Below are 10,305 nucleotides of genomic sequence, written 5' to 3'. Positions count from 1 at the left end.
TTCTTATCCAAATATTTGAACCGAGATATATAGTAGTCAACATAATACAAAGAAAAATTTAACTTGTCTTCTTTTATGCCACATTATATAAATAGTAGGTTTCTATAAGATATGTTTTGTATTGCAGAAAAATATAATTTTCATGGAGGGGTTAATTCCATATCTGATTCATGCTATCAAGAAAGACCATAACCGTGATCATCAGATGTATCGATCCATGTCTGTAGGATCGAGCCGAAGCTATCGACCATTAATGATGGGACAAGAAGGTGAAGGATCTTCTTCAGTACATGGATCTTCTCACCGTCGAACTAGATCAGAGTACAATCCACCTGTTGTAATGGATATGTTTGATCAGAGATCTTCAGGTTTTGGTCAAAAATTTGTGAATAAAGATTCCTCTTCTCAAGATATAGCAACAAAGACTTAACTTGCATGGAGTTGTTGATTTTATGTAAGAAAGAAACATTTACAATTCTGATTTTATATTTCTGTTATTTAAATTTGTAATAAATATGATTATCAATGAAATTAATTTATTTTTTCTTTCTAATTTACTATATTAATCCAATACAAAAAATCAATTGTGTTTTTCCTTAATTTGACTTAACAAGAATGGCCAATAATAGTAAAGTGAACTGTCAAAACAACTTAATAATAAACAGGAACAAAAAAATGCTGTTGATTGCTTGGCAGTCAAGGAAGAAGTATCCACATTAGGGCTTTTGATCAGAAGAAAAGCAGTTAAGGATTTCCCAAAAACCCTTTTACTCCATTTTGAGAAGAATCAAAACATAAACACATTAGATTCCACCAATCTTTGTTCTTGTCTGTATGCATGCAACAGATTGAGAAACGTCGCCTTCTCTGTTCTTGCCTCTTTGTGTTTCTTCTCATACAATTACAAGCAATGGCAGAATTAAGATCAGGGGTTCTTTTCAAGCTTCTAGAAGAAATGGGAGTCGGGAAAGTGCGAAGAGACGTCGATCACAGACCGGTTTTGCTGCAGATAAGAAGCATAATCCCTGTGTTAGCAGCTGGAGGGTTATGGCCAAACAAAGGTTTCTTCTTGAGAATTTCAGATTCAACACATTCAATGTATGTCTCATTGCCTCGAGAAGAGAACGATCTTGTTCTCTACGACAAGTTACAAATCGGTCAATTGATATTCGTCGAGAAGCTTGAGTTTGCTTATCCGGTTCCTATGATCAAAGGCATTAGACCAACTCCAGGTCGAAGGGTTTGCATCGGTGATCCAATCGATCTAATCCCTAAAGAAAGGATCGAAAAGTTCTGTGGCGGTATATCGGATATTGAGCAAAGCTACGATCAACAAGTGAAGAGGCCAAGAAGAACGAGATGGAATAACTCAAGCGTCTCTGAGTTAAATTTTACGGATTTAGGGTTATCGAAAAACCTTTCGAGTGTAATGGAAGAAATAGATGATACAGAGTCAATGGTTTCGAGTTGCTCTTCGTCTTTATCTTCTGTAGCTAGGAGAAGAAGCTGGATAGGTTTGAGTGATAATAGAAAGAGAAGAGAGTCATTAGATCCATCCATGATTAAGACTCATGATCATGACAGTAAACATGTTTCAAGAGCTCGAAGTTCTATTGCTGTAAGTTTTACAGAAAATGACTTTTTGCAATCACATCTCCTTAGACAAATTCTGACATTTGTTTTTCTTTCAATAAATTTTCAGGCTTCGCCTTCTGCTTCTGTCCGAAGTTATGGAGGGATAGAGGAGAAGTCAAGTAGTAGTAGAACAAGAAGAAGAGATGGTGTAGTTTCACCATCTCCAAGATGGGCTAAAAGTTTAAGCTGTGGAAATGGAAGTAATAGGAGTAAGAACCTTCTTCCACCTAAAAGCAAAACCCTTGAATCCTCTGATTCGATATCGAGGAAAAGAAGCTGGACGGAGACAGAGATCCTCTGGAATTCACTTCCTCCAAAAGTTGTAAATCTCGGAAAGGTAAGTAATACTAATAATAGCTTTTGATCAAATCATAAACATGTGTGATTTATCTGTTTGAAAAGGGAGTTCATTCACGAATTTGGCAGGACGTTCTGAGACAGAGAGATACGGCTATTCGAGCTGCATCCCAAGCTTTGTTAGAGGCTTCAGCTGCTGAAAGATTGCTCAAATGTCTAAGGTACATAAACTTTAATTGAGACACAACACAACTAATTGTATCTTCTTGCTCAAGAAATTTTCTAACTGAAATGTTATAGGTCATACTCGGAGCTTTCGGACAAGAGAAACCAACATCATCAAAATCAAGAGCTACGAATTGGAGAATTCTTGAGTTTCCAAGATGAGTTAAGCAAGAGCAGGCTCATCATTCAATCGCTATCAACTGAAGAAACAGAGCATTGCAATTCCAACATAGTGAAAACAGGGGATGAGAGACGCGAAAAGGCGACTCAGTGGATCAAATCAGCATTGGCTACCGATCTCAAACTGGTTTCTTTATCTGCAAGTAAGCCTACACAGAGCCCCGGGAGAAAGGCTCTTACCCTAATTTCTCAAGAAATCGAAGACCGTGAAGGTAACACAAGCGAAATTGACTCGGAATTGGGACAGAGAAAGGAGAGGTTAGGAAGAGCATCAAGCGAACTCAGAAACTGGCTTAGGGAAGAAGGAAGAAGTTGGTATCTAAGCCGAGTCGAGAAGTATTTAGATGAGATTAGTAATGGAACAAAGTGGAGAGAGATGAGCAGTCAACAAGTAGGGGAAACAATGTATCAGATAAAACGAGTGAGTGATTGGTTAGACGCCATTGTTAAAGGAGACAAAGAAGAAGAAGAAGAAGAAGAAGAGGAAGTGGTGATGATGATGATGACAGAGTCTGAAACAGAGGCTTGTCGTAGGGTAAGAAACAAGATTTATAGGATTCTATTGAAACATGTTGAGACAACTTCTTTGTTAAGTCATCAACGTAGTAACATCATGTCTCATCATCAACAACATTTGTTCTGAAAAGACAATGTTACTTTTTTGTTTCTCTGTTGATTGTTTCCAGTTAGGCCACAAGGTACTAGAATTTTCATGTAAAATTTAATTTGGTTTAGTGGATGATAAGTCTAACCAAACCGGACTGGGGAAAGTAGCAGAAATATTAATTACGTCACGATTTTGGTATCTATTTTTTTGTTGGTTTTAGACTTTGAGTTAATTTCGTAACGTTTTTAGTAACAAGTTACAATATCTTATCAACGTCCATTTGTATAAATTGTGTATGGCAGTGTATTTACGAATTTGCCACAAATGGACTTATCAAGTAGATAAGCCAATAAAACGAAGGTTTAGCAAAAAAACAAAAAAAAAGATATACAGATTTAGGATTTTATTTTTTAAACAAAGCTAGTAAAATACGTGACAAGTGAGATCTCAGTGATATCAAAAAAAAAAAAAAGAGGTGAGATCTGAGTTTCTGTTACACTACTATCTCGGTCTCTCTTCTGACCAGGTTTCTCATCAAATTAGGGTTTTTTTTTGTTGTTGTTGTTAACTTCGCTCCAAGATCTCGGATCAGTTCTCAAAAGGATTCATTTCAAAGATCAGATAAAATCATGTCGGTAGATAAAGATCTTTCATCGGAACGACCAGAATCCAAAAGGCAGAAGAAAGAACCCTCGTTTTCATTGTTGTCTCCTGATAACTGTGGTCACTGGTACATTCGTCATGGAGTCTGCACCGTCTGCAGATCAAAGGTAGACAAAAATAGCCAAGGCCGAGCACTCGACTATCATTTCGACGGTTTACAGCTAAGCCAAGAGGCTTTAGCGTTAACAAAGCGTCTCACAACGAACTTCTCTTGTCTCAACATGAAGAAGCTTCACCTTGTTCTTGACTTGGACCACACGCTTATTCACTCCGTTAGGGTTCGATGTCTCTCCGAAGCAGAGAAGTATCTCATCGAAGAAGCGGGTTCAACTACAAGAGAAGATCTGTGGAAGATGAAGGTCAGAGGAGATCCCATACCGGCCATAACCATCGAATACTTGCTGAAGCTACGGCCTTTTGTTGGCGACTTCTTGAAAGAAGCCAACGAGCTGTTCACGATGTATGTTTACACAAAGGGTACTCGCAGATACGCTAAAGCCATTTTGAAGCTGATTGATCCGAAGAAACTTTATTTTGGGCATAGAGTGATAACAAGAAACGAGAGTCCTCATGCGAAGACTCTTGATTTGGTTTTGGCCGATGAACGTGGAGTGGTGATTGTGGATGACACGCGTAAAGCATGGCCTAATCACAAGAGTAACCTAGTGTTGATTGGCAGATACAAGTACTTTAGGTTCGAAAGCCGATTGTCAAAGCATCACTCCGAGGAAAAAACAGACGAGAGTGAAAACAACGGTGGATTGGCCAACGTTTTAAAATTACTCAAGGAAGTTCACCGTAGATTCTTCAAGGTAGAGGAAGAGTTGGAGTCACAAGACGTTAGGTTGCTGCTGAAAGATGTAGACTTCGGTCGCCTACGAAGATTGTCTAGAATGATCACTCTCGGTATAGACCGTATTTAGAAATTTCATTTAAGCATTGCAAGTTTAATCTGTCATCTCGTTCATCCGTAAGAAAAGTTTTAGCTAAATATATTTTGACTACGAATGTGAGTATTTCACTTCTTGATTAAAGGCTCAAACTCAAACATACATTGAATTGAATCAAATTTTTTGGTTCTTTCTCCACGCCTCAATATTCGAATATGTTTTGGGTTAGTTCACTTCGTTTTCTGACATAGATGGCGATCCAGTTCGTGCCTGTAACATCTTACACAGAGACTCAATCAAAAAGACTTCTAACCAAATACAACTACTTTATTAAGTTATGAAGTGCCATCTATGTTGAGACAACTTCTTTATTAAGTCATCAGGTAGTACTACCAATATCATGTCTCATCAACACCAATTTTGTTCTGAAATTTTACTTAAGGACGTTTTTTTATTTAGTCCTGAAAATAGTATATTATGTATATTATAATGATTTCTTTGTTTCTCTTTTGATTGTTTCCGGTCTATGTCCCGATCGACTGTTATTTGTGGTTGTAGAGATTTTGATTATAAAAATTTGGCTGTAAAAATTTTGGTTGTATATACAAAAAAACTTTTAAAAGTTGAGACTTTTATTTTATTATTACTAGGATATCGGCCCGTGTGTTACCGCACGGGAAAATAAAAACTTTAAATGACTAACATTGTTAATTTCACATTTCGAGTGAAAATTTTATGAAATATTTTAACTGTATAATATAAAAAATTATAAATAATGACTAAGATGAATTAACCAAATTAGTTAAATAAAATATTTGTTATATATATTAAAATGAAAAATCGATTTAGTGACAATAAGAGAATAATGTTAAAGATATATAAATCTAAGTTGATTCAGATAATCAATTTTAAAAAATATTCACATAAAATAAATTTTAAATTATTATTTTATCGAAATTTATAAAAAAATAATAAAAGAATCAGGGAAAAAGAGCTCATAGCTGCAACCAACCAAATTGACTAAAAAGATAAATCTAAAAATTAGAAATCACAATTAATTACCTAAATTAATACTTGAAAGACATGATAAATACGAGTTAGATGGAAAATGACACCAAACAAAAGTTAGATGAATGAATCAATAAATAAAACAATCAAAATTTTTAGTTTTCGCACCTTTTTGTTTCACACTTTTTTGTTTCACACATCTTTGTTTTCACACTCTTTGTTTTTATATATATATAAAGATTTTTATGGATTCTAAAAAGAGTTTTTTTTTTCTTTAAGTATTATTAATGATTTTACCCTTTGTTAATGATCTCCAAAGTTGCAAAGACTCGATCTAACAATTTTGTTTCTTTGTTCCACCCCCAACTTTTCATGGAATACAAAAAATAAGTTTCGAATTTATTGTTTTCTGAGTATTTTTTAAACTTACAAGTTAATAAATAAATCATTGATTTATATGTTTATATATTATAGCAAACTCACTTTTAGGGGTCAATTTAAATATAACAGATGAGATTGTTTTTATTATCTCATCTAACTGTTTAGATTCGTTAATGATCTTAAAAGTTGCAATATTTGGATCCAACAATTGTGTTTCTTCGTCGTGCTCCCAGCTTTCAATGTTCACATTTGTTAGTTTTCGCATATTTTTGTTTCACACCTCTTTGTTTATAGAGAAATACCCTAAAATAGCACTTAAACAAGTTTTATGGACAACTATAGCACACATTCCATAAATTTTCAAAAATAGCATTATTTAACACATTAAAGTATTTAAAATTAATTTTTAGAATTTTTTTTCTTAGGTTTGGGTTCTCAATTTCACATTTAGGGTATAGTTTTGAAGAGTAGGGTTTAGTATTTTGAATTTAGGACTTAATTTTGAAAGATTAATTGGTGCTATTTTTGGAATTTTAGAGATGTTGTGCTAAGTTTGGAAAAAAAACTTACTTTGGTGCTATTTTTTAGAATCTCCCTTGTTTATATATATATATATTTATGGACCTTGAAAAGAGTTTTTGTTATTTGAGTATTGTTTAACACCTCCAAATTTAAAAATTCTGAGTATTATTTTCTTTCAATTTATTAAGCAACATTGATTCACTCATCTTTGCAAAAATTTGGATTGTTTTATTTATTGATTCATTCATCTAACTTTTGTTTGGTCTCGTTTTCCATCTAACCCGTATTGATAATCTCTTTCAAGTATTAGTTTAGGTAATTAATTGTGATTTCTAATTTTTCAAAGATTTATCTTTTTAGTTAATTTGGTTGGTTGCAGCTATGAGCTCTTTCTCCCTGATTCTCTTTTTTTTTTTTTTTATAAATTTCAATAAAATAATAATTTAAAACTTATTTTATGTGAATATTTTTCAAAATTGATTATCTAAATCAACCTAGATTTATATATTTTTAACATTATTCTCTTATTGTCACTAAATAGATTTTTCATTTTTATATATATAACAAATATTTTATATAACTAATTTGGTAAATTCATCTTAGTCATTAGTCCCTTCGGGGAGATCCGATAAAAAAATCATCTTAGTCATTATTTATAACTTTTATATAGTTAAAACATTACCATAAAATTTTCTCTCGAAATGTGAAATTAACAAAGTTAGTTATTTAAAATTTTCACTTTCCTGTGCTATAACGCACGGACCGACATCCTAGTATTATATAATATTAAAACAAAATAATCATTATCAGATAGTAGAAGTCAATTTCATCTAGTAGGAACGCATATAAACACCATGTAAATCCTTGTACAAATAACAGGTCGCTAAAACAGGTCGCACTCGAGCAACACTTTTTGTTTTGACAGCTCCAGTCTGATTGAATTCAACCAAAATTAACAATTGTGTACATACAATTCTAAACTTAAAATTAAAATCTATACTATTAAAAGAGAAGCATTTTTAATAAAAAGTCATAGGGTTAGACATTATTACAATGAAATGCCACTGAAAACAGAATAAGGATATGTAAATCGTCTATCCAAACAGATATTACATGGGTTACATTTAGCCAAAAAGTCGGAGCCAAATCTTATACGGATCGTGTATCAAAGAGTCTTCTGCCGAAACTATAATTTAGGAAACAAGAATCACAAAATTTTAAATTAAAAACGTAAATAAATTTAATAGCTTCCTCAATTTAAAGAGTTTCCAAAATGTTGTTGTCGAGATAATAAGAATTTAGGAAACAAGAATTAGACAAATATAATTTGTTGCCAAAATATTTATATAAAGAGATCTCAATCTTTTGAAAATATTCTAATTATCATACAAACCAGTAATATTAGTGATTTGATTGATTATGATTAGGAAATCTAATATATGATCGGATTTGGATAGTTTCAAGAAAATACTCCTGAAATTTTAGGAAAATTTGGATTTGGATATTTTACAAACTAAAACAAACTAACATTTTCAAAATAATTTCAAACTATATACAAACATATTTTATATAAATGTTTTTTGGCACATACATAATATATTTCAAAATTTATAACAAACTTAGTTTATGAAATCTAACCCCGCACGTACATGCAGGTCTGAATCTCTGACTCTCATAGTCTCATCTCATGTCATTGTTTATAATTAAACTGACGGTAACTTTAGATATAGAAGAGAACAACACGTATTTGTATAGTATATTTGTGTGTTCATCCACACAACATATAGCATAAGGTGTAGATATGTATGTCCCATAATGAAAAACTTTAATAACACATTTTATAAACTAATTACAAATTGTAAATTCACATTGTCTATTTAATTTTCATTTAATTTATGTGTTATTTAAATTCTGTCAATCAAACAAAACAAAAAGATGTTTACACATTTTAGAATTAAGTAATTTTTATTTTAATTTTATGTATCATAAAAACATTTCCATAGATATTTCTATTTTTATCAAAAAAATAAAAATATGACAACTATTCTTGATAAAATAGAAGATGAGACGGGTTTTTAAAGTCTCATAGACTTATCTATTTCAAATATCATGACTAATTATAGCAGGTATAAGATAAGAACGTGTAATTCGAAAAAAAAAGCATTATAACATAAAAAAAAACTGGGTAACGAGTTAAAATATTAACTTTTTGGTAGCTATATTCATTTCTCAAAATCTCACTAATTTGAATAAGCGTCAACTTTAGAACGGGACGTGCCTACTCTACGATGATTATTTCAAAAATGTTGAGTAGATTTTAATATTTTATATAGTTTCAGAATATCATAACCGAAAATAATCTCTTACCCAATCCCTTAAAATGTATATCTTACATATTAGAAAAAATGATTTATTGAAATGTTTGTTATCCACGAGGTTTACAATTTCAAGCAAGGTGAATGCATACATTATTCATGTGGTTTTGTAGGGTGAATTTTCTACGGACCATAGAAATATTAAATTCATTATCGGACAAACCTATTGAAACAACCCGACCCCTTTTTTTTTTTTAATTAAAAACAATATATATAATTAAGCATCCTATACTACTTAATTAACCAACCCACACACAGTAACCAACCAATATTAAACCAACATCCAATTACATGCACAGCGGAAACATATCAATAATACAAAACCAATACAATAACATTTCTATCCATTCTATCCAGCAACCTAACATATCTCTATCCAAGGTTCCATCCTAAACAATATAACAAAGACCAACAACACACAAACGAGACCCTAGTTCATCCTCCTCCTCATCGCCATGATTCCACGTCACATACCTGCACACCACAAACAACAATTGAGATGCGTAAGTATTATCATAAATACTTAGTGAGGCTGTCCTCCCATCTACTAGGTTATACACACAAGCATATGAGACCCTCAAGTTATGCAAGCAAACAAAACACAAGCAATACATCAAACTAGGAAAACAAGTCTCGGTGGAGACTAGTGTCGACCGATGCCACCAGAAGGTGTCGACCGATGCTGAACCAAAGGTGTCGACCGATGCCACAAGAAAGTGTCGACCGATGCTGAACCAGAAGTGTCGACCGATGCTCGAATGGTGTCGAGCGATGCCATATCTGCAGACGCGAACTGCGCGAACACGAACGACGAAACCCGATTCTAAACCATCCCAAATCCGTTCCAAACTCACCCAATTACCTCAGAAATCACTGGGAATCACAAAAGCAACGAACCCAAGCAACAAAACAACACAAACAGCAAAGAAAACACACAAACAAGAGAGATCTCATGCTTAGATCAACCATGGTCAAGCACTCACCTCAAGAACAGGAAGATTGGATTGAGAAACGTGGAAAACAACACCTCCAGAAGCTCCCCCTTCGTTTCCAGCAACAACTAACCCTCCTATAGCCCCAGATCTCTCCAAAAACTCCAAGAACAAGCCCAGAAAGTCACAAAAACGTTTCTCTCTCTTTTCTCTCTTTCTTTCACTAAGCGGCGACCAAATAACTCCCCAAAAACCCTTAAACTCATCCTTAGACGCTTATAACACGATTTAGGGATTTAATTGAACCAAACCGAACCAATTCGGCAATTAATCAAACCGGCCGAACCCAGAAATTAGTGGTGTCGATCGATGCCACTAGGGTGTCGATCGACACTCCTTTCAAAATCACAAAATCCGGTTCGCGGATGTTACAATTCTCCCCCACCAATATGGATTCGTCCTCGAATCCCGCAAAACCGTCCAACTGTCAAGGACCTCCGTGCCACCGTCAACACGGCCCGCACGTCCCCGATCGGACTAAATACCATCAGCCAAGGTTTCCCGTGCACTGTCGCAACAGCCCGCACACC

At 33.7% G+C, this 10,305-nt stretch overlaps 2 protein-coding genes and 1 pseudogene across 2 annotated transcripts; all 3 read left to right on the top strand.

The window, feature by feature from the left end:
- Positions 1 to 8: 8 nt before the first annotated feature.
- LOC104746356 (uncharacterized) lies at positions 9 to 553 on the top strand. Its single transcript, XM_010467812.2, has one exon. It carries the CDS (start codon positions 143 to 145, stop codon positions 428 to 430), a length of 288 nt encoding a protein of 95 aa, XP_010466114.1. The 5' UTR covers positions 9 to 142; the 3' UTR covers positions 431 to 553.
- A 127-nt stretch (positions 554 to 680) lies between these two features.
- On the top strand, positions 681 to 3,146 carry LOC104746357 (protein CORTICAL MICROTUBULE DISORDERING 6-like). The gene is made up of 4 exons (XM_010467813.3): positions 681 to 1,618; positions 1,703 to 1,972; positions 2,062 to 2,153; positions 2,233 to 3,146. Exons 1-4 carry the CDS (start codon positions 839 to 841, stop codon positions 2,978 to 2,980), a joined length of 1,890 nt encoding a protein of 629 aa, XP_010466115.1. The 5' UTR covers positions 681 to 838; the 3' UTR covers positions 2,981 to 3,146.
- A 427-nt stretch (positions 3,147 to 3,573) lies between these two features.
- On the top strand, positions 3,574 to 4,531 carry LOC104748337 (RNA polymerase II C-terminal domain phosphatase-like 5 pseudogene; annotated as a pseudogene).
- The last annotated feature ends 5,774 nt before the right edge of the window (positions 4,532 to 10,305 follow it).

This window comes from Camelina sativa, chromosome 15, assembly GCF_030686135.1.
Source record: "Camelina sativa cultivar CO46 ecotype springtype chromosome 15, ASM3068613v1".
Taxonomy (NCBI): domain Eukaryota; kingdom Viridiplantae; phylum Streptophyta; class Magnoliopsida; order Brassicales; family Brassicaceae; genus Camelina; species Camelina sativa.
The sequence above is the reverse complement of the archived record's forward strand: the minus strand, read 5'-3'. Positions and strand labels throughout refer to the sequence as shown.

Excerpts from the sequence above, each read along its gene's own strand:
- LOC104746356 (XM_010467812.2), top strand. The coding sequence starts at position 143 with ATGGAGGGGTTAATTCCATATCTGATTCATGCTATCAAGAAAGACCAT.
- LOC104746357 (XM_010467813.3), top strand. The coding sequence starts at position 839 with ATGCAACAGATTGAGAAACGTCGCCTTCTCTGTTCTTGCCTCTTTGTG. Across the intron at positions 1,619-1,702 it reads GAGCTCGAAGTTCTATTGCT|GCTTCGCCTTCTGCTTCTGT; the intron begins GTAAGTTTTACA and ends ATAAATTTTCAG. Across the intron at positions 2,154-2,232 it reads AGATTGCTCAAATGTCTAAG|GTCATACTCGGAGCTTTCGG; the intron begins GTACATAAACTT and ends GAAATGTTATAG.